At 38.3% G+C, this 25,286-nt stretch overlaps 1 protein-coding gene across 4 annotated transcripts in view; it reads right to left on the reverse strand.

Annotated features, from left to right (window-relative positions):
- The window catches only part of THSD7A (thrombospondin type 1 domain containing 7A), a 301,960-nt gene that overhangs the window by 19,026 nt on the left and 257,648 nt on the right, over positions 1 to 25,286 (reverse strand). For all 4 annotated transcript variants that reach the window (XM_074900347.1, XM_074900346.1, XM_074900343.1 and 1 more), the window contains exons 17-22: positions 15,912 to 16,090; positions 11,486 to 11,619; positions 9,466 to 9,619; positions 8,482 to 8,623; positions 7,898 to 8,013; positions 1,637 to 1,754 (exon numbers count right to left, since the gene is read on the reverse strand). In XM_074900347.1, the coding sequence (XP_074756448.1) occupies positions 1,637 to 1,754; positions 7,898 to 8,013; positions 8,482 to 8,623; positions 9,466 to 9,619; positions 11,486 to 11,619; positions 15,912 to 16,090 (843 nt within the window). The remainder of the gene's footprint in view (positions 1 to 1,636; positions 1,755 to 7,897; positions 8,014 to 8,481; positions 8,624 to 9,465; positions 9,620 to 11,485; positions 11,620 to 15,911; positions 16,091 to 25,286) is intronic.

The raw sequence follows: 25,286 nt of genomic DNA on the forward strand, positions 1-25,286 counted from the left end.
GTTTTAATCACTGTGCTTTTCTTCAAGTTTAGCTGTTCTAAATTCACCACTAACAAAATTTAAGAGGAAATCCCTTCCTCCTCTTCTTCTCCCACACCAGCTGAAAAATAAATATTCACATCAGTATTTGGTTTTGTCTCTATATATCATTCTTCATATGTTGTTTTGTTCCCAGAATCAGAAATTATTCTGGGCCAAATTCTCATTATCTTCAGTGAGTACAGTCTTACTGAAGCATATTATTTCCATGAATTAGATGATTTACAGAATCACAGAATCATTCAGGTTGACAAAGACCCTTGGGATCATCAAATCCAACCATCAGCCCTACTCTACAAAGTTCTCCCCTACCCCATATCCCCCAACATCTCATCCAAACGACCCTTAAACACACCCAGGGATGTGACTCCACCACCTCCCTGGGCAGCCTATTCCACTGTCTGACCACTCTTCTTGTGAAAATTTTTTCCTAATGCCCAGTCTAAACCTCCCCTGTTGGAGTTTAAAGCCATTCCCCCTTGTTCTGTCACTAATCACCTGTGAGAAGAGACCAGCACCAGCCTCTCTACAATGTCCTTTCAGGGAGCTGTAGAGTGATGAGGTCTCCCCTCAGCCTTTTCCTCCTCAAACTGAACAGTCCCAGCTCCTTCAATCACTCCTCACAGGATCTGTTCTCCAGGCCCTTCACCAGCTTCGTTGCCCTCCTCTGCACTCGCTCCAGCACCTCGATATCTCTCCTGTATTGAGGTGCCCAAAACGGGACACAACACTCCAGGTGTGGCCTCACCAGTGCAGAGCACAGGGGGACCATCACCTCCCTACTTCTGCTGGCCACACTATTTCTAGTACAAGCCACGATGCTGTTGGCTTTCTTGGCCACCCGGGCACACTGCTGGCTCGTGTTCAGCTGCTTGTCAATTAGAGCCCCCAGATCCTTCTCTTCCAGACAGCTCTCCAGCCACACCTCCCCAGGCCTGTAGCCATGCAGGGGGTTGTTGTGGCCCAAGTGCAGGACCTGGAACTTGGCCTTGTTGAAGCTCATCCCGCTGACGCTGGCCCACCAATCCAATCTATCCAGGTCTCTCTGTAGAGCCTCCCTATCCTCATGCAGATTGACATTCCTGCTTAACTTGGTGTCATCTGTGAACTTACTGATGATACACTCTATGTCCTTATCAAGATCATCAATAAAGATGTTGAGCAGAAATGGCCCTGACACAGCCCTGAGGAACACCAGTGGTGACTGCCAGCTGGATTTAGCTCCATTGACCACCACCCTCTGGGACCATCCAGCCAGCCAGTGCTTGACCCAGCAGAGCGTTCTCTCATCCAGGCCATGAGCAGCCAGTTTTTCTATGAGAATTCTATGGGATACTGTGTCAGATGCATTTAGAAAATCCAGATAGACAATATCCACAGCTTTTCCTTTGAGATTTAGATCCCCATCACTCTCCCTAGCTAGCTACATTTTGTACTTCTGCAAAAAGATATATTATTGCTTTTATTAAAAAAAGAAAAAAGAAAGAAAGAAAGAAAGAAAGAAAGAAAGAAAGAAAGAAAGAAAGAAAGAAAGAAAGAAAGAAAGAAAGAAAGAAAAAAGCTCAGTCTTTAAAACATGCCAAAGGTACCTACTGACCTGTAAGGCCACATGTTTGAGAGCACTCAGACCAAGGGGACCAGTCAGAGAGCTGACAGTTCACAGGACATTCCACCATGCAGGTTGTATTCATTTGCCATGTCTTCTCCAAACCAAGCTAAAAGAAAATATTCAATAGTCAGCAGGTAAGGCCTGGTCTGTGTCACTGGTGCACGGTATGCATTTGGACACAGTGTATCTGAGACAACTAAAACTTTAAGCAAAGTATGAAGTCATTACTAAATAAAAAGTAAAGCAAGTAGGATGTTTAAAAATCTCACTTCAAGACATTCCTAATGCATATACTGGTTTTTAAATATATGCTTAAATTCTATTTTAATCAATTATTTTCTAAATTAGAGCCTATAAATGGAGGGCTTCATCTCTACAGTATTACTGTATACAACACTTAAAGGACAAAGTAATTTATGAAGTATCAATAAAGTATTTTGAAATAGGAGTGTAAAAATACTGAACTATCAACAGCTATTAACAGATGAATTCAAGTGATGCTAGGAGCCAGGTTCAAAACTAACAAAAGAAGGATGAACATGCATTGGATAGTCAGTTTATTTGTCAGAAGATGTTGCAGATACTAAAAATTTGCAGGAGGATCAAGAGAAACTGAACAAGTTAATGAAAAAATCTGAAGGTCTAAACACACCTTGAGCAAATGCAATCCAAGAGCTGAAAACAAGTGGAGGCTGCAAGAAGAGTAGATGGAAATTTCTGTATATCTGTCCTCCTTACTCTTTCTTGGGCATCTGCTTATGCTTCTTTCTTGTTTTTTTTCCTAACATGGTGTGTAAGTTTATTATATATATTATGTTATGCATTCTCTGTATGCAAAAATATTGTCATGACATTGACAATGATTTGTTCTAAAAAAATACAGATTAAATATCTTTTGAGAGAGCCAGTTTTCGAGGTTTAGCAACGGAAGAAGGAGCTGAAGATCAAATTGATCAGACAAGTGTAACGCTCAAAACAAGGAATTCATCATCATAATAATAAAAAAAAATAAAGTAGCAGGTTTAAATTGAGGTGTTTGCATGTTTTTCTGAAAAGCTTTGCAAAAAGCTGAACACTCTAACATCCCTAAAGTAAAAGCTGCAAATGCTGGAGAAGTATGAGAGAAGGGGACATAGAAAATAGCCAGACACTTGTTTTCCCAGAAATACATTCTGTACTGAGCTCTTCTCTGGGCAGGAGTCAGCCTAGCACTAACAAATGATGGAACTTCCACAGGGAAGGAAGAGTTTTGTGGCCATGCTGGAAGATGGATGGCACAGTGGCTACATGGTCCTTTGGTCTGATCCTGTAAAGCCATTTCTATGTTCTTATAAACTCCTATGCTCCAGATTTTCCCCATCCAAGGAAGAAAAGAGATATTCTCACTAACACACATGAGAATATATTACACAAGATGCAATACAACTGATAGCAAAAATACTAGCATGACAATAATTATCCCTGCAGCCTGCCCAACTTCAGAATGAATTAAAAGGATAAGTTGATTATAGTGTGTATGATATAAAACACAAAAGAAAATGAATCCTTCCAATATGAACAGATCTGCAGTTTCCCAGCATAAAAGACTGTCATCTTCATTGACCCTCTCCAGTGGACCTTGATCATCACTGAGGCCTGTCAGAATCACAGGAGTTTGTGGATATCTTTTAAGTAGATAAAATCCCCACATAGTTAAAAAAAAAAAAAAAATTAAAAAAGCAAACTAGACATTTCAAAACTTATTAATTTTAACAACTGGAAAGGTTAATGACATAAAACCGGCAGTTAAGACTTTAAAAAGGAAATAAACCCACTATTTCCTACTAAATGCAAGCATAGAGCAATAATTAGGCACAACATTAGCATGTCCTCCATAAAGAAGCCACCACAAGTACTGGAAATGTCTCAACCTGATAGATTCACCAAGACTTAAATTTGCATTTGCAATACCATTTATTGAGACAAATGAGGTTTTAGACCTCTGTTCTGTTTTATATATCAAAGAATGAGTTCTTGGCTTTTCTCTGTGGTACAGCATAACCTTGATTATCCAGCAATTGCACACGGACAAGACCTGAAACCTTTGGATAATCTGAAGTTTGGATAATTAGGAAACTAGAGAACTGTCTTTAAAGTCCATAGTTGGGTCAAATCTTCTGAGCAAAGGCTTTAAAGTGTGCTGAATTGATTCCTGCTAATTACGGAAACAAAACTGCTCTCTTTCAAGACTGGCCTTCTCAGCTTGACTTTGGCATCTAGAAAAGGAAAAGCCCAAGAGAGATATTAAAGGTGAAGAGGCGAAAGTTGAAGGCCAGATTACCCACAGTGATCTGCCATTTGCATGCCTTAGATACTGAAGTGCAGCTGAAATAGATTTGGGGAACAATTGTCAGGCTGTAATTTGATATGAATCACATATTCTTTTCTCATCTCTCTCTTTCCTTCAATTGGTGAACGACAATTCACCTTGAAGAGCTAAGAAAACATTTGGAAAAGTGTTCAGTAGCTCCCTTCCCTGAAAGAGCCTCTGTTCTGGATGAGTTGTGGTTTCTGATTTTGGAATGGCAAGTACCAGAGGAGCTACACTGAGAGCTACTGCTGAGCACCCTGTACTTCTGGTTGCACATGCCAAGGACAGTGGGCTGCCCAACCGGCATGCTCTATAAACCCTGTGATCCACAATAAGTATCTGTATTTGTTTATAGGAACGTTTGGCACTGCAGATTAACCTCTGCTGGGGGTTAATCATGTAATTTGACAAGCAGACTATCTGCCATTAAACCAGAAAAGTTTGCTTTCTAGTGCAGACAAAACTGCTGGTTTCTAGGCTTTTCTGATCTTTAATTGAAGGTAAATGAATAAAAATGAGATGATAAATATGAATATGACCAGGGCCAGCTGGCTTTAGGTGATCTGATTTTCACAGACTCAAGGAAAAGACAAGCTGAATTCTTGTGATGTGCTAATTTTGTAGAGTTAGAGACCAAGTAATCCAGTTTTACTGTACCTTGAGAGTTTGAAGGGAACTATGTTAACATAACAAGGACTTGGAAATAAGCTCTAGAAACTGATTTATCCTGGCAGTAATCAGGATGACTGGCTAGCTTCTTTAGCTGATTGACTGAAATGCACAAGATCATATGAACGCATCAGGAAACCAGAGCACAGGGGCTTGGAAAAAATGTTTGTATTTAGCTATGCTGATGCTCATAGCTGGAGATGGTGATAGTCAAAAGACAATGTGAAGTTGGGGGCTTTTTGTATATGGCTTTTATTAGTTTCTTGAACCACATATTATATAGGAACTCAGACGTTGCAATCAGGCTTCTTCATTTCTTAGGGATCAAAATACATTTAACTGATCTCTCTTCTTTGTATATAGTAAGAATCATAATTCTGTAAATGTATCTACAAATAAATGAAACAAAACTTTTGTTTTATTTACACATCCAGTATAAAGTTTTATGATAGCCCAGGGGAACTTCCATTAGCTAAGACAATATGAAATTATTTCATCTTTCTCTTATCATCTACTTTTCTAACCACATGCACCTTATTTTGAACTTCACCTAATCCTTCTGCACTGCCCTTACAATACAAAAAACACAGCAAAAAATCCCACCCTGAAGGATCATGTGATTAGATTAGTGAGAGGGACATAGTATGTATTCACATTTTGATAATTTCTTGAATATTCTCCTCTCATGACCTGGAAGGTAACAGAGTTGGCTTTCACATCTTCAGAGTGAAGGGTCTGGTTAGATCTGAACAGCTTGGCTTTCTTGTTAATCAGTTAACAGGTTTTACTCCTCACAGTTATTGGATCAGCCTTTGACCTTGTTGTACCACTGCTTACACATCCATAATTCAACAAATAGTCTTAACAGTATGACCGGGGAGTGGATTGGAGCTTTCTACATGAAGATTTATCTCTCTATGAGATACAATCTATAATCAAAAGGGCAAATAAGACTGTATCACAGTGGCTGCTGATAAAGCCAGGACCCCACTGCAGTGATGTCTGTTGGCCAGTCAATTACAGCAATTAATTTTTGAGATATTATCTTGCTGCCCTTAATATTTCTCTGAGTAATAAACTTTCATTTCTTAAATGCAGGAAATCTCCAGAGCTTTTCTGCAATGAGATTTCAGTGTGAACAGTAATCATTTGTTCTAAATGTTGCTCAAAATCTTTGGTTAACAACAGGAATAATTTCTTGGGTTTATGGTAAAAGAAATGTATATCCCCTTAAAATCTAATAAAACATATTTTTTTCTACTGAAATATTCATGTGGATGGATATTTTATGTCATGTCTTGGTATAAATTAATCAATATTGCAGTCTCTTGCCAAAAGACCGATTTTTTTTTTTTCTTTTAATGCCTTAAAACATTAACATAACGCATTAATACATTCCCCTATTAACTTCACAGAAACTTCCTGGTAGTTAGCCAGATCCTAAGTTTTTTCCTGAGACATAAATGATAAAATTATTAGATTTGATTATAAACCCAAGAGCTACGTGTGAAGGAGGAACATGGCATAAAAGCAGGGTACCAGACTGAAATGCTGAGTTTTTAACCCCAAGCCCCAAATTAAGGTTGACATATGGGTGATTCCCACAGCCCTTCACAAAGGGGGGATGAGTTTGCCTTTAGGCTTCCCTCCAGGGTGCGGCCGGCCTGGCAGGGAGAGCCATTGGGTAAGTGAGCCCCAGGTGTCTGCGTTCAGTAAACAAAGGTCAGGTGTCCCACTGAGGGATAAAAGCTGGGACCACTTGCAGGAAGGGGCAGTGTCTGTCTGTGAGGTGGATGCACTTTGCAGAGTTTCCTGTTGGGGAAGGACCTCCTGCCTCCCTGGGACTGGGCTCCAGTCAGGTCTGGCTTTTGTAAATGTGGGCTGTGTAGAGATCCAGTATGTGGCTTCCTTGGTCTTATGTATTTGGTTTGTTGACTCGATTGTCTCCTGTCCCTTCTATGGGAGACTGCATGTCATCATTTATTCCACCCATTGTTGGTTGTGTGGTGTCATTGTTGGGGTCAGTGGGATTGATGTCACTTATGTATAATCTGGCTGATTTGTCTGTACCCTTAGCGCTCACACATGCACTAAACCTTTTGTATCAAATACAATTTGGTTATTGGTTCATCTTTATGCTGGCTGTGTCCTTTATGCAAGGCCTAATAATTGGCAAAACACAGACTCAGCTGAAACCTCCTGCATTTGATAAGAACTTACAGATTCAGGAATCTGAGATGTTAGAGGGGGTTGGAGAAGCCCAAGAAGGTCAGCTACACTGTTACAAAGCTATACTCCAAAGTAAGTGATGAGTTTCCTGACTCCCTCCACTTCTGATGAAACTCTGCTAGGGGCATGTCCTGAAGAGCAGATACTAGCCAAGGAGGGTCTAACAGAAAAGGTGTTGGTACCAAAGCTGCTGTGGAGATCACTTCACCTTAGTCCCCTATTGCAAGTGATTTTGTTTCTGATGTCAAGATGGTGGGGGAATGGCAGCTGAAACAAGTTCAGTTATTTCCCATCAGAAAAGCATGTATGATTACCCTTAATGTAGCACTTGTGTTGTCTTCCCATTTTCCTTCACATTATCTCCATGCAATTAAAAACATTAAGAGCAACACACAAAATGTCAGAAAACCAGTGCTGCTGAATTTGAAATTAGTTTGAACATTTCCAAAACGGCTCTTTCAAAATTTAAGGGCTCCTGACTGCTAATTAGTTCTCCATATATGCTCCTATTTAATATTACATTCATGCTGCACATTTTTTCACACTAGCTTGAGTATCTTTTGCATTGCACAGCTGGATACAAGAAGTTAGCATTCAGCCCAGCTGCAGAATGGCATGTGAGAAATGTTTTCCAACACATTAAGTAAATGATTGATACTGGCAGCTGTCCAAGGCTCCATGCAGAAATTGTATCAAATTAGAAAGATGATTAGTGTTCTGATTAAGATTTATTATCTTTATTCTACTTTATTAATTATTGTTTCTAAGTCATTTCCTTCAGGACACAATAATTAGCATACATTCATGGAGGCACTTAAAAGTAACCGAAGGAAATTGTATAAAAATCACCGTTGATGGCACAGTTCATTTCAGAAGTACTTAACAATCCGTGAATAGAGTTTCAAAACATCTGGTGAAGATGGCTTAACGCTGGATTGCTCGGTTGGCTCAGCATTAATTAGCACCATTAGAAGGGAGCTTACTCACAGGTACCCACTCACCTCTTCACAGTACTTCAGGTCAACTGATTTGCCATCACTGCGAACACAATCGAGCATCCGTGTTTTGATACCATTACCACAGACAGCCTTCTCGCTGAGCTGACATGTGCTCCAGTCTGGAAATAAGGAATTCATTAGCGTAGCAGGTATTTTAGATAAAACTCAGAATGATCCAATCTCCCATCTAATTCTCATGGTCTAAAATAATCCTTAAAAGCAACTTCTACACATCCAAAGGCCTATGAAGCCCAGCTGCCACACATTTCTGGAAAAAGCAACTTTTACTGCAAATGGTCAGTGCCGTGATGCCTTCCTAAAAAGTTTATATTTGGTTTTGTGTGCATGGCTTTTGAGCAAATCACAAAATGGTAGGAGAAATAAATTTCCTGGAGAACTCACACTTCACCCAAGTTGTAAAGCCTCCAGCAATATTTCATTTGGATCAAATAGCCTGAATCAGTTTTCAGAACAAGCTCCACATCTCCCTCTGGATAAGAACCAGAAAGCTGAAAAATCTGTCCTGTAAGGTGAATGGAAGTAAGCCATAGTCCCAGGCTGTCACTAGAGCATAACACCACAAATACCTGTCACATTGTAGTCATAGTGGTAGCAGTTTTTGTTCAAAGTGCAGACTTCCGTCTCTGTGGCAGCAGGACAAGACTTTCCATCATCTGGTTGTCTCAGAGATTCAGCTGACCTTTCGCGGACGCTACTTCCATTGCATGGCTTGAAAGGGAGATTGGAAACAGCTCTGATATTTTGGTGCCTTGATACCTTTTCATGCAACATTACAACAACCTTTCAAGTAATCCCTTCACAAAACACAAATGTAACATAATGGGCTCATGCTGTTGTATAAGATAAACCATTTGTTTGTTATTTCAGAGAGAATTTAATCTGCTCTTTCACCTTGGTACCACACAAGGTGAAATTTCCTCTTAACTTGGTAACACCTCGATACTTTCATAACTCTTCATGTTTCAGTACTAGTGCCTTGGAATTATTTCACTCATAAACTGGATATTGAAATGCTCACTTTTCAAATGCTGTGTAATGTAGTGCACCAGAGCCCAAACACTCAGAGGTCCTGAAACACTTTTTAATGTTTGATTTGGGTTTTTTGAGATTTCTTTTAGAAATTGCTTAGAGGAAGGGGAGAGGAAAACCCCAAAATTATCCTTCTGTGCTCAGTCTTGATTTACAGACTTTGCTTGTTCCAGGATAGTGACATCTTTAGTACAGTGACTGAACTGCTATGGAGAGGCACACAGCTATACTCAAAGACAGACTCACAAGCCACTGCCAAAGCTATTCCACCACACAGAACCCATCCCACACTGAAGAATGACCACTGGGGACATTATATTTTGTGTTATGGAACAATTTCAATTAACAAAAAATACCGGCACACTTTATTTGCAACTATCAACCACCCTAAAGTTGACAATAAAGATAAATATTTACACATGTAACCCTGCTCAATTCAGCATCTTTGCACAATATGTCATGTATACATTTATAAAGTATCCTCCTAAAACTATATATGTTACACTTCAGTTACTTCTTACCAAAGAACATCGAGACCATGATCCCCATTCAGACATAACACAGTCCTCAGGACAAGGTAACGTGCATTTTCTAGCACCAAGCGGCATCTCTTCAGGATCACAGAGATAGTCCTCTACAGTGTCAGAAGGACCATCCACAGTGTTTAGCATGCACCTGGAAAAAAGAACTGCACATAAACTGCATTTGCCATGGATTTTGTTCAGTAATGTGTTCCATAGTATTCTGAAGCATTTTTACATTTTACCAGCACATAACAATCATGAAGCAACTGAAGTAACACAACTAAGTATTGACCTATCAATATCCAAGAAAATCTGAAGACCCAAAACTAATCCTCATTTTTACAGATGACAGCCATATAAAGAAACACACAGAATTTAGATAGTCCTTATGAGTGATTTGCCAAGAGCTTCTGGGCAGGTGATTTACTTGACATGATCTTACCTCTAAGCCAGAATAATGCAAATCGTCTATAGTTTAAACATATTTTCTTCATGCTTCAACAGATAACTTTCAATCTAGAACTATTAAAACTTTTAAAATTTTATAGTGTTAGTATTAATCCCTAATTTACACAGATGCTTTTTAAATACCATTATATTAAAAGCAGATGGAGGCATGGTTAAGATGAAAAATTAGTATATTTAGCTTTGTAGAGCTGAAGATGACTGTGTTCATTCCACAGTGTTTCCAATGCTGTGGCATCTACTGTTAACATATCCCTTCCACCTGTCAGCAAAAGACCAACTAGTACATGGCTACGATCATTCAAACTAAGAGGCTTGCATCTATTTTTCAAAATTGCAAGAGAAAAGCTCATATCAGCAGGAAGCCTTTCACACACAGAGAAATATTTGGACTTTCTTCCATTTAACCATATTAATTTTTTTACAAATATCTTACTTTGTCAGACTAAACTAGTTTTTGAAACACTCTCTGTTCTAATGTAAACACAAGAGATACATCATGAGCATCTATTAGCTGTGTGGAATTAGTACTTTAATGGCATTATATGATAATAAATTAAAAATTAGGTGTTTTTAGTCCCAAAGGCTGAAAGCACTTTCTTTTTTTATCTTTGACGGTAATTTTAAAATCTATATTGCAACATAAACACTGATTAATTTTGATTTTTCATATTGGAGGAGTTTTTAAGAGTATTCTTATGGGAATTTGTTTAAATGCTAGCGTGGGAGAACAGTTATGCATAGCCTTTCTAACTTTGGTCAAGAAAATATAAAGACTGACCTTCTTGAAGTAAATGCTTACTTCAGTAACAGTGCTATTGTAAACAAAATTCTATAAATGTGTCAGTTTCTAAGCTAAAAAGAACATTTAGCAGTTTACTGTATACAGCTCTCATTTTGGACCTTCACACTAATTCACATTATGCTTTATTATTCAGAATTATAATCTCAAATTGTGTGTCATTTTGTCCTTAGCTGTTAAAAAAATAAAACAACCTCCAGCCAACCCAAACTCCATGTACTCCTTTACTGGCTATTGTATGACACCATGTGAAACTAATTTTAATTAACCTTTGATTAGAGCTCTAGGATGATGAGCAAGCACAGATGCCTAGATCAGGTTCAATAACGAACAAATTTATGGATTTTTCTATTTCACTTCATTCACTTTTGCCAACTTTTTTTGTGTAATAACTATTATTCCCAAGTGCTTATGTACTTAAAAGGGTCTTTAAAATCATAGTTTCATATAGAAAGAGCACTACTTCACCTTTCCGAAAAGCACTAAAATCATAATGTTACAGTGTTTGTGGTAGTGTAAGTACAGTATACATTGGTTTATAAACTAGGAATTATGGTCTATATCCATAATCAGTAGACAGAGCCACACTGCACTCACTGAAGCTATTCTGATTTACATCAGTCAGGGTTCTGGTCCAGTAAACTACAGTTGGACTTAACACTATACATTACACAAAAATACATCAAATTAAATACAGCGATGACTGAAAGTGAGGTTCTCTAAAGTGAAGAAGGAGCAATACTGTTTTACCTGACTTTCCTTGTTTGAACACCTTCTCCACAGTTCTCTTTTAAGTCCACATTTGTCACCTTGCAGACGCTCCATGGCTCAGTAACCCATACGTACTGGCTGCAGTCACTGTGGCAGGGGACTACCTCATATACCTGGAATCCACATTGAGCGAGAGTTTTGTTGCACACAAGTAAGACAAACATGCAACAGTGATCATGCAAAAAAAGGTTAATGCTCTTTTTGGTAAGAATAACAAATGTAAATTTGCTGATTTAGAGGCTGTAGTAATAATACAGATAAAATACTTGATAGAAAACTACAGAAATAACAAAAGTGAGAAGCTAAAACATCTAATGACAGATTCCCTGTTTTTTGCTGCCACTAAGTCCATTCTATGCCATTTCCATGCATAACATCAATACAACTAACATAAAATCTTACAGGCTAGCTCATGAACATACCTTTTAGAAAAATGCTGCTAAAACTTTACTTCCATTCTTCACATCTATCCCCATCTATTCTGTCCCACTGTTATTATTTGTGGGGTTTTTGTATTTCTAAAGAGAGGTGTACTCAAGGTAAATTATACCAATGTATACCGTTTTACTTTATATTTCATTGTGGAGACTTAAAATCACTCTAATATATTTGTGTACCAGCATCAGCATTATGTTTAGATTTGAATAAAATTTGAAATAGTATCTTATATAGTAATTTATATAGTGTTCTATATATTTTCTCAAACACACATTGCAAAAAAAGGACAGACAATGCAAACATTGGAGCACAATCAGGAAGCACAAGGTAATGTCATCTCTTTATTTTAGAAACTCTTACCTGAGCCTGAAGAAAGTATTTTCATGAACCCAAAAGAAAACCAAAGATAAAAAGAAACAAAGATTAGAGTGAAGCATAGGTATTTAAATGGCATTCATTTAGCTTTTATCACAAACTATATTCTATGACTTCTGCCAAGCAAAATGTATCCAATATTTCCTCTTGGATCTCCCTTGCTGTCATGAAGTGTTTTGCAAGAAGTTTGCCCTTGGAAGAAAACAGAAGTTTATAAATCACAACTAGTGGGACGAGACTGTAAATTGGCATCTCTTTTTCAGTCCCTAACATACAAAAAAACTGTTTTCCCTTTTCACCTATAATGAGCATCAACTCCTCACACAGTAGGGAACCCAGTTCCCTAAGACAAGAGAAAATCCTCAGTGGTTTTGGAGGGTACTGGACTTCACTATTACTTTAAATTGTTCTGACAGCACTAAGTGCAATAGATTCAGGGGAATGAAAGGAATTGGCAGTTCTCATCCTTCCAAAGTTCCCAAGTCATTCATCGAGTATCTTAATTATGCATAGATTATTTAAAGCCCATTGCATCAAAATTATATCAACTAACTTCACGTATCATTCTGGGTATTAAGTCAGCACAACTAATGTTTCTAGACAATCTAAGACATTGTCTTAAATGAGTCCTTGATTTCTTTTTTGCAGCACTGCTTGGGTAAAATAAGAGGGCTGGTGGTTTGACAGTTTATCCGTTAACCTGCAACAAAATACCACCAGTCACAAAAAAGTAGTATCTTGGACAATGAATGCATAGAGAGTCTGATATATCACTATGCAGCTGATCAGCCCATACACAAGATGACCAGGATAGTCAGAATATTTGGTCCTTCTCTGAACTGTGTAAGCATTAACTCAGGCATAAAGATGAGTCGTGTAAATGCATGTTAAAGAAGGTACTGAACTCCGTGCACAATTTGTAGTCACATGGGAAGTGGCACTTTATTTATTCTTGTCCAGGATTTCTAAAATGAGAATAGGGAAACCTTAATTTAGAGAAAAGTCTCTATATTTCTCACCCTGGTTGGCATAAGAAATACATAAACCCCAGATATTCAACAGCCTTTCCAATAACATAAAAATTGGGTATCTTGCCGGAAAGCCAAAGGAGTACTCTGTATTGCATTGCATGTGCTTAGTGGTGTTCTCCTGACCCTACTGTCTTTTTTGTAACTATGACTGCAGTGCAAGGATATGCACTGCACTGCAGTGCAAGTAACTATGACTGGTGGTAAAAGGACCACATACCCACCTGCTGGATAAGGGGGAAAATAATGCCTGGAGACAGTGAAGAGAGGGATGTCCTTATTTTCTCTAAAAGTCTCAGACTAGTTTCTTCATTTGAAATCCTCTGAAGGCCATAGACATTATTTTATAATAAAGCTGATGCTATTATTGTTACTGTGAAGACTTTTAGACTAGTCTAAAAAAGCGAGTGCTGAGCAAGCCTCATTCACTTGGAGTGTGGTTTGGGAGTCACCCTGGCATACACAGCTCAGGAGGAAAGACACTCACTGAGACATCTAGAATTCATCTAGCTCCCCTCCAAAATACATGTCAGCCCTGAGTGACATTGAACAACTTACTCTTAAAACTTCACAAACATCTTAAGCTCTTTATTTCAATGTCTCACTAACCTTACTTTTAGAAAGTTTTTCCAAGGCTTAACTCAAATCTGCTTGCAGCAGTCTAAGCCTACTGCTTTTTATCCTATCCACGATGGGCATGGAAAATGGATTATTTCCTCCTTCTTTGCAACAGCCTTTTATGTACATGCTAGCAGAGTGCCAGCATCCCCCCTCCCATCTTCTCTTCCATGGGCTAGACAACATGTTGCAGTCTTTCCTCAGAGTTCATAATTCCTAGATCGCAGCTTACAGCATAGCTCCTCTGTTAATTCTCTTTCACACACTTGTGGGCCCCATCTAACCATTATGCTTTGTATTTATGCAAATAACATGTTACATATCTAAGCAATAAATACATCAATAAAACAAATTACATTTAATAACTGAAATAAATATTCTGAAGAATCATTAGTTTTCCATCTTAATAGATGGTGGATCACATTTAGATTAATTAACTCAAAATTGGAATGCACATGTATTTTCTGCATGTTTCCAAATTGCCAGTGAATGCATTTAAAATTAAAAGATACAGCCTCTATATTCTTTGACATTCCTAACTTATCTGTAAAACTCCCTTGTCATGTAAATACTATATTTCAATTTTATTTTTACAATAATTACATATTGAATGATCCATTATTATTTAGCGAGTACCATGTAAGATTGCAACAAATCAAATTCGAGTCAAAGTACCAGTAGAGGGCAATAGTGTTGCATAAAAGTGGCTAACAGACCTCTAGCAAAATCACCTTTGATGCAGAAAAATACAAGCTTATTATGTACTACATGAATATTAAGGAAGGAAAAAGACTTCTGTATAGACTATAATTTGCTTCTATTTAAACACATTCCTCCTAATTTAAAGCATATTTACATGCTGACCCAAATCCAGCAAGCCTCTATTCTAGTTTGTATTTTGTTAAAGTAGATCACAAACTTAGTTTATTAGCTGCAGTTTAACACTTATTATTTTCTAAATTAGAACTAATTACATTCTCTAAAGTAGAAAATTAGATCAACAAGCCATTCCACTCTGTGCTAGCAAAATGTCAATAGGATAATATTAAGTACATGCATTTTTATTCAAATGTAAATTGACAGCACTTTTTTTTTTTCAATCTTTGAATATTTAGAGAGAAGACTGTGTGGCTGTTTAACATGCCTCTGCAGACTAAATTAAATTCAACAGTAATATGAATATAAATCAACTCTGAAGAGCATAAGTTAATTGACAAGGAAGGTTTTTCTTTCTAAAAGTCTCCAAGCAAATAGGAGCTTCGGGGTTTTGACTTGGACTAGTGCTAAACTTGGTCTCAAACTCTAAATGCTCATTAGTGGTCAAAGCACTCCCAACGTTCTCTGGGATTACATCTTCTGGCTTAGTTGGAGAGGATCCAGACTGTGCAGCCAGACTGATCCGTACTGGAAAATCAAGTGGGGTTTAGTGGGACAACTGGGAGATTGACTTCAGAAGTGCATTCCTCACTGGAACTGCAGTGTCAGGGCAAGTGAATGCGGAAGGTCAAGCTCCAGCTTGACTAAAACCCACTAAGGGTCACTGGGTTACTACTGTATGAGTGTTTGAGAAGTTTCAATGTGTTTTCTGATCTAAGACGGTCAGGGAATGACGCTAAGAATCTTACCAGTCTGAGCACCTGTAATGGAACATTTTAACCATTGTAAGAGAAGATCTTCAGAAACATGGTCTTCACAATCTGCATGTAAGAACGTTTTATTGTCTGTAAATTGCAGTTCAGACATTGTGATGAGTTCCTGTAGATGAGGAAGTAATGAAGGCAGATCCTTTGCTGATTGAGGAAATATAAGCCAACACACGGATCTCCTTCTACCTGCATCTGCCCCTTATGTTGTATAGTTTTTTAATATCAACAAACAATACAGCTAAAAGGTTTTCTGAGGTATGGAAAAAGCTATATCAATAACGTAAATATAAATCAAATTACCTGATTGACATGATCTAGCTTTGGACAGGGTCTTCCACCATTGTAGGGTTTTTCACGAAGCCATTTAGACCGAACCTTTACTCCACTCCCACAGGATTTACTACAGCGAGACCAGTTGGACCACTCACTGAGCTTGCAGTCTGAGGGACATGGAATAATACAGGCTTCCTCAATATAACCTGCATGAATGGAAAAGAAAGTGAAATCTCTTCAGCATGTCACTCTGCCACTTCTCCCTGAAGCCCTCGTCTACTTCATTTAAATTGTCCAGAGTTTGACTTGACAGGACTGTGTGAATAGAGAGATTTCTTCATCATTAGGGCTAAATTAAATTCTGCAGAAAATTGACACATATAGCTGGGAGACTGTGTTATAGTAGCAGCTGAGCATCCTCACTGCGATCTGATTAGGATTCACACTCACCAGATTTCAGCATTCGAACTTTCTGACAGCTACAGTGTAATTGACATTAAGCATCTCTTGGTTGCATCATTCTAAAAACAATATTATTCTTTCCAAGGAAAAAAGGTTTAATTAAAAGCTTATCAAGCTTCTAATATCAAGTAATTCAATTGCAGTTGTACCTCAAAAATCCAACTGAATCAGAAGATATGCATCTTACCAGCCTGGAGCGAGGGAACTTAACACCTTGTGACCTTTCTAAGGCTAGAAAGAGAGAGTGGCCTGCCACATTAATGATCTGCCGATTAACAACCATCTGCCCCCAGTAGCACACTGAATAATTGCACTGAATGGAAAAGCAGATGTTTGGTTTGGATAAGTCATCGGTCCTGAGAGGTTGGAAAGGGGTATGACACGGTCTGCAGGGAGTAACATGAGGCCTCAATTCACTGAATGTCTTTCAAAAGCAACATATGTCATAGCTCTACAATATGTGTCATTTATGCCAATATTTACAGCAGTAGCTATAAAACCTCAAATAAAAAGCTGGCCTTTACTGCATTTTTACTACAGCTATACCTTAAACCTATATGAACTCTCCCTTTTCCTGTGTCAGATCTGCAATGTATTTAATGTTGGCAAATGTTCACTTTAAAGATTAAAGAAGTCTCGGTGCATTTAAAGGGAGTTGAAATATTTGATGAACACAGTTGCAAAATTAAGACATAATTGGGTAAGATCATTCTCAAATGACTGGCACAGTTTGCTAGGCATGGTTTAAAATGTTTCTCACATATCTTGAATTGGTTTTTAGTTTGAAAGCAATCACTGTCATTTTCATCAGAGCTGATGTTAGCAGTTTTATGTTTTTAACCTGTACTTCCAAGTAAAGCTATTCAGTCTCTGCTAAAAGCAACCAATACCAAACCATCACAAATTGTGTAAAGAATTGAAACACTTAAAAGATTTCAAATCTATATACATATTTCTAGTTGCTTCCATTAATTTGTTTTAGATTCAAAGAACAGAAGGGTAGAGTTTTTTTAAATAGAGTATTTTATGGTCAAATTTGGGTGATGAATTTATCCTATATAGCTTTCTTCTGTTTGGAAGTGTTAAACAGGTAAATAAATAGATAGAGCACATCCTGAATTTGAGCACTGTGAAACTACTGTTCACCAAATGTATCTTCCTTAAAACAGCTAGAATATTATTAGCTTGAATTACAAGCACATTTATTAAATATCTCTCGCCATTGGATTGATCAGCTCAGTGATACCGAAAGGTACAATGTGTTAGACTATATTTTTTAAGATCACTGCATATCAGAGGTGGTGACATCAATTGCTTGCAGTAGCAAATACAAAATGGATTACGTTTGGCCCTACCTGAGATCTCTGAGTGAGTCTTAGAAATCAGATGCACCCTATGTCAGAGCCCCATCCTACACTGAACTTTGCATAAATATTAAACTCTGTATCTTCACCAGAAATGAGCTGTCTTAGGTGCTATACAAAACCATACTCATACAATCAAGAAATTACTGAATGAAACTGCATGATAACAAAAAAGTTAAAACAAACAACTCTCTCCAAGCAATAAAACAAGTGTTTCATGATATTTATTGTCTGATAGAACTAACTGAAGATTTTACTGCTCTGTGAATTTTCTTCAAATTCTGAAATGCTGACTTTCAATATGACTTCTAAGGATTTTTTTTTTTTTCTGGAGAAACCCTTCTACTATAACACAATTATGCGATTTAGCATTTGTTAAATTTCTGTCTTTATAACTAATGTCTGGAGGAAACAACTTCAAGTTTTAAATATACGGTACATCCTTAAGTAGGTAACTTTAACCAGCACACGCTGCTTCGGTAACATTTTAAGGACTTCCATAAACCTCTGAACTATCTTAAACTGGTCTTAATTAATCTCAAAGGGATCATCTCATTCATACAAAAAGATGTCCAGGATATCATGATATTTTGGGACTTAGACAACTACAGCATGGGAATACTTCAGAGCCTAGCAAAAGGAGCCTGTGTGGAACATACTAAACTAATATCATTGACCAATTAGAAACTGTTTTGCTTTATTTCCCTTCAGCTCATCTAAATGAGGATGATAAAGGTTTTTTTTGGGATAATGAGAATGTTAGCTAAAAAGTTCAACAAGATTTTTAGAATCTTGCAGACAGATGTGGTAAGAAATACATTATACTATACCAAGTCCCAGGTAACATTTGAATTACACTGAGCTATAGTAGGTGATTCCATAAAGTATCAATTGAAACCATACCACTACAGCAACCTTTTTTCACACTATGAAATATCTACATTGAGGTCAGCCACTAAAACTGCTTTAGCATAGAATGCAATAAAGCCAGAACAGCATCATATTACAGGTATAGTGTCTTTGTAAGAGTTATAACATGGAAAACTACAAACTTGTTTATATGTTAACACATTTTGGAGAGGATGCAGTGGGCCAGCTGATATTTCCCATCCACTTTATAATGAAAAAATGCCGAACTGCGATGTTACACTGGGTTCTTAATCCTACAAGCTTCATAATATAGTTTCTGCTCACCATATAGCTCTTCCTATGCCATATCTAGGATACCTGGCCTGTGGTGCTCTCCCCTCCCTTCTTCCTATTTCCTCAGAAAAATTGGCATCAAGACCCAAACTCCACATGTGAAAATTAACCAGCTGAACAAGAAGAATGGAAAAGCCCCATGAAGGAGACAACAGAAATTGACTCAATCACTGAAGGTATAAAAAGAAGCTCTCCAAGGTGGGAAGGTTTGGAGCTACTGCAAATGTGGAACATTTTTGGAGAGCAGTGAGAAAAAAACTCCTTATTATGCAAAATGCGAGACAAGCATAAAAAACTCCTAACCACTAGTATATACTAAGAACACTGGATAAAAAATAGCTTAAGGACATGAATGAATAAAGGGATCCAGAAAGGGGTTTCACAGTTTCCAAGACTCCAAACAGGGAGAAAAGAAAATAAATGACTGAAGCTACTTTTCACAGCAAAGAGTCAGAAGTCAATACAACAGAAGGGACACGACAAAAGAGGAGTGAGGGGGAATAGAGGAAAGGGTAAGGAAATGACAAGGAGAAGGAAGAGAAAAATAAATGGCTCAGAAAATAGCGTCAAGACAATTGTAAAGACATAGTGCATAGGGACAGAAAACAAAGAAAGAGGAGAAAAGTGAAAATCCTGCCAAAAGTACTATCTTGCTGAGGCACAAACATAATGCAATTCCCACAAGAGCCTACTCTGGTATCTCCTGACCAGACGAAGTGAAATGTAATGAAGAATGTTCCGCAAATAAAAACAGAGGTCAAGGGGAAGAAATAAAAAGACTACGGCCTCTGATTTGCATTCTATAGGCAGAGAGTAGAATGAAAATGACCCTGTTACATCTGACAAAAAAATTTTTGGCATATTCATCCTCTGGCATATTCTTTTCCTCTCAGGCACCTCACTATTTCACTCAACAGATTAGTAGCTGTTCCACTGGACTCCCTTAGAACTCAGGCAGAAGCAGACTTCAAATTTCTTGCAGATATTTCTCTAGCTAAGAAAGAAGACAGAATTAAACAAAGAAAATTACTTGTTGCAACGACTTGTTCCACCCCATTTACTACCCGTCTAATGGAAAATAAGGAGGTGATTGGTGACAGACATGGCTTCACTAAGGGCAAATCGTGCCTGATAAATTTGGTGGCTGCCTATGAGAGAGTTACAGCATTGGTGGATAAGGGAAGAGCAGCTGACATTATTTAAGTAGACTTGTGCAAAACACTGTCCCATATGACATCCTTGTCTCTAAATTGGAAAGACATGGATTTGATGGATGGAGCACTTGGTGGATAAGGAATTGGCTGGATGGTCGCACTCAAAGAGCTGTGGTCAATGGCTCAATGTCCAGGGGGAGAGCACTGATGAGTGGCATTCCTCAGGTATTGGTGTTGGGACCAGTGCTGTTTCACAGCTTTGTTGGTGACATGGGCAGTGGGATTGAGTAAACCCTCAGCAAGTTTGCTGATGACACCTGGTGAGGGAAGGGATGTGCCATCGAGAGGGACCTGGACAGGCTGGAGAGGTGGGACCGTGTGAACCTCATGAAGTTCAACAAGGCCAAGTGCAAGGTCCTGCACACGGGTCAGGGCAATCCCAAGCACAAATACAGGCTGGGTGGAGAATGGACTGAGAGCAGCCCTGAGGAGAAGGACTTGGGGGTGTTGGTTGATGAGAAGCTCAACATGACCCAGCAATGTGTGCTCACAACCCAGACAGCCAGCTGTATCCTGGGCCACATTAAAAGAAGCAAGGCCAGCAGGTCAAGGGAGGTGATTCTCCCCCCCTTCTCCGCTCTCGTGAGACCCCACCTGGAGTACTGTGTTCAGCTCTGGGGCGCCCAACATAAGAATGACATGGACCTGCTGGAGAGAGTCCAGAGGAGGCCACGAAGATGATGAGGGGGCTGGAGCACCTTCCTTATGAGGACAGGCTGAGAGAGTTGAGGTTGTTCAGCCTGGAGAAGTCTCTGGGGAGACCTTATACCAGCCTTCCAGTACCTAAAGGGGGCTACAGGAAAGATGGGGAGGGACATTTTACAAGGGTATGTAGTGATAGGACAAGGGGTAATGGTTTAAAACTTGAAAGATGGTAGATTTAGATTAGATGGAAGGAATAAGTTTTTCACTGTGAGGGTGGTGAGACACTGGCACAGGTTGCCCAGAGAAGCTGTGGCTGCCCCCTCCCTGGCAGTGTTGAAGGCCAGGTTGGACGGGGCTGTGAGCAACCTGGTCTGGTGGGAGGTGTCCCTGCCCATGGCAGGGGGGGTGGAACTAGATGATCGTTAAGGTCCCTTCCAACACAACCCATTCTATGATTTATGCTTATATGATAATGGTACTTTCCAGAAAAACCTTCTCTGAAGCATGTCATCACCTCAGATGCCTTTCTCTGTCAACATATCTTTTAGGGTGATTAAAGTTGATAATCTCCAGAAGTTCATAGCAATCTCCCCTCAAATCCAAGAATGTAGATGTTCACAAACTTCAAAGGTTTATACCCCTTTTGGATTGTTTGTTTTTGTTAAATTTCAAGTACTTGTATTTGTAAACTTTGTCCATGATGTAAAAATTTTAGCAAGTGAAAAGAGGGCATATCATGATACAGAAAAAATACACAGAAAACACAGAAACACGGAAACCAGAAATATTACATCCAAATGGGTCTGGTGATGCAAATGCATAATTTCTTACATGAAAAGGACATAAGTGAGCCATTTTTCGATTTTCAGTCTTGTTTCCACTGTGATCTAATCATCCTTGAAAGGGTGCTCCTTGTGTTAGACAGTGAAAAATCTTATTAAAGAAGCAGTCTAATGTGTGTGTGTGGGCCTGTCTGTATGGTGGAATATCACACAATTGTATCACACAGAAAAGATGTGTAATATAATTGCATCAAATATTATGCTAGAATCTTGAAGTTTAAAGAACAAGTAAGAAATTACCAACGTAGAAATACAATAGATGCAGAGAGAAGGGAAGAATGAGAACAGTGAAACAACTATGAAGAGCTGAGGAAAAGAGTGCGAAGGTGGAGGAGGGATAGTGAAATAGAAGACCAACACTGTAAAGGCTGAATATATATTCTCTAGACACCAGCAGTTCATGTTTTACCTGCTGTTTCTTCTCCTGGCTAAAGTTTTTCATTGCATGCTTCCTGCAGCTCTTCCTTATTTCCACATATGAGAGAAGTTGGAGAGATGAGACTTTGGGATACTGTGGTACAGAGCACTGGCCCTGCGTGGTCTGGAAGGGTAATGGAAAGAGATGCCCATATCTCAAGGCTATTGCTTTTCCCACTGCAGTATTTTCTCGGTTATTTCAGCTCCTATCAGCTGAACTTCACAAGGCTGTGAAATGGGCAGTTGTCTACGATGAGCGAGAACATGGTTATTTTATCATTAAAGATTTATTACCAAGCCACAATTTAACAAATGGCTTTGAACCACTAGGATATGAGCTGAACTAATTTTTAAAAGGGAAAGGTTTACTGTCCCATTGCTAATTGGCTATAAAATCTGGACTCCTAGAACAAAGTCATTAACAGATGTGATGGATAATTTATAAAGTAGGACTTTAATGGACTTCACACTTTGTCTAATGACAAAGCAGGTTAAGCAGGCAGATACAAAATTTTTCTCCACAAACTGCACCTGCAATGCATAAGAACAGACTGACCACTTGAGTTGAAGGGTGCAGACATAAAGAACATCTTAGAAAGTGTTTACATGAAGTCTCTCGTCCTTAGGAATGACAGAGTTGTGCTCCTGCTTTCATGACTATAGTGTCATGCTATGTTTCCAAGAAAAAAACTGCAATGTCAGAATGGTTTATGTTCTTTAACACAGATTTTTTTTCAAGGAAATATAAATTTCTTGGATCTCATCTTCCAGGACAAAGAAACGTACAATTATTTGCATGTCACTTGTAATATAATATATGTATTTCTTGAGACTATTCATATTTGTGCCTAGGCATCGAAAGATAGATTGAACTCCACAAGACTTTTTTTTTTTTTTTTTTTTCCAGGATTACCCTTCAAAGCCTCAAAACCCGAGAGCAATTGTTAATGCTTAACTATCTTCTGCATCAGCAGTTCTGTCTCTGGTGAGCTAACTACAGGTCTTGGGGTTGATGGATGACTGCTTCATGACTGATATCCTGTTGACAGGGCAGATATGGTGTTACCATAATGCAGAGGCCTAAACTAGTGTTTCTGGTGCAGGGCAATAGGTAGCATATTCCTAGAGAACACACAACAAGCCAAATATGGCATCTTGTATATATTTAAAAAAGAGCTGTGAAACAGCAAAGTATCTTAATAACAATTTGGGCATCTAAACCTGCTACCATAGTAGATTAGAATCACCTATGGGAAATATATTTATTTCAGAATAAACACTCAACAGAAAGTCTCAATTAGTTTTTTTGATAAATTTGCATTGCTTCAGGTTAGAATATTGAAAATGAAAAAAAATATTTTAGAAAAAGTGGATACAGCAAGTTCAAACTGACATCTTGGACACTGTAGACTCTGATATAACATATGAGATTTTACTATCACACACATAAGCAATTAAATACAAAATTCCTTGATTCACATTGATACTCCTAGCAGCTGTTGTAAAAGTATTCACTGATACGCAGTTATTTCTCTCTAATCCCCCACATAAGCCTTGTAGCCATGGAGGCCTTTGAAGAGTCAGCACAAATCAATGCATCTCATTTAATTAATGCTAAAGGGGGAAATAATCTCACACTAATAAGGCAGCAGACAAACTATCCTGGACTGGTTGTCTGTGCCTAAGGTCTTAACAGTAAACTGACATGAATTAAGAAGCGTAATATGACCTATATAAAAATACTGCATCTGTCTGCCATGCTACTATGCTTTCACTATGCGCACACAAACACAACCACTGCTCAGCTTATGTGGGTCATGATTCATAATTGATATATGATGGAGGAAAACTAAATATCGAAGAGTAAACACTGTAGTTCATAAGCCTGACAGTGGCCTGCTTTTGATTTTTTGTCATGAAAATTTGAAGGTACAGTTTAAAGGGACCCTGAAGAGACTGTCTTTCAATTTTTTTTTCACAAATACACTGAAACAGATTGTTGGCAGACACATGTCATTATCCACAGAGCTCTACTATGCTAGTGATGACAGGGATAAAGCTATGAAAAACAACTTCTGCTTTTCTAATGGAAAAAACCTCTCACACTTGACTATCAAGTGAACTATACATTTTTGTATTTCTCCAGTAAAATTATATATGTAGTATTGAAACAAAGCAGGAACCAGAGAAAGGGCAATTTATGTGTCTTCCATCAAGGAAAACTGGTAAACAGTTACTACTTTTAGCTGACATCACCACATCTGCTGACAACTGTCAGCTGTTAATTCCTGCCCACACCGCAGAACTGGTATGGCTGAAAAATACCAGCGGCAGAATATTTCAAAGGGCTGCTGAATGGTGCTAACTCTTTTGCCAATAAATCTAGTTCAGATTTGAACCAAAATATTTTGAAAAGAAAAATCAAAATATTCGGCATACATAATACTGAAAAAAAAACCCCCACAGATAAAAAAGAAAATAAGAAAAAAACCCATCTTGTCCCTCTGCTGCCAAAACTTGGGTTTATTTTCAGCAGGGATTTCTTTTGAAGCACCTCTTAAGCTACAGAAAGCTAAGGACCCTCTTCAGAAGGACTCTGCCCTCTGCTTCTCCAGTGTTCTCAACTAGCAGGAACAACAGATTTATTTAACCATATTTTGCCTTCCTTTTTTTTTTTTTTTTTTTTTTTGATATGATCACTCCTGTCTTTTTGAGAAACTAGTTTGTACTTGGGGTTTCATAGCTACATCCAAAATTTCAATGATTAGTGCAAGAATCCTCTTATGGGTCTACTAATTTAGGGCCTTGCTTGTGTCACACCCTTCCTTTAGCTCCGCCGTGTCTGTGAAACTGTTAGTTTACTCCTCAAATCTTTTTAAAATAAGATGTATCAAGCAGTAAAAAGAGCTCTGAAGTATTTATTCTTCTGCTCCTGTTTATACCTTTTCTTTTCTGAGTAAGTCAACCAAATTTTGATTGTAAGCACACAACATTTCGCAAAACAAACAGCTTGTGAATTTTTTGGCACTGCAGAGCACGTCTGTCTTCTGATTCCTCCCACTCAAAACAGCATGATTTGCAACACTGACCTGTTCATGGCCTCATAAATTTACATGGCAGTATTTACATAAAACTTTTGACAGTCTCGCAATTCGAGTTTCTTGTGGCATTTTAGTATATCACACAACATATCCCATAATAATATCTGTGTGGGTGTAGTTCATCCCTCTTGTCAGATTTAAAGGATACTGTCAC

This window comes from Athene noctua, chromosome 2 (assembly GCF_965140245.1).
Source record: "Athene noctua chromosome 2, bAthNoc1.hap1.1, whole genome shotgun sequence".
Lineage (NCBI taxonomy): Eukaryota > Metazoa > Chordata > Aves > Strigiformes > Strigidae > Athene > Athene noctua.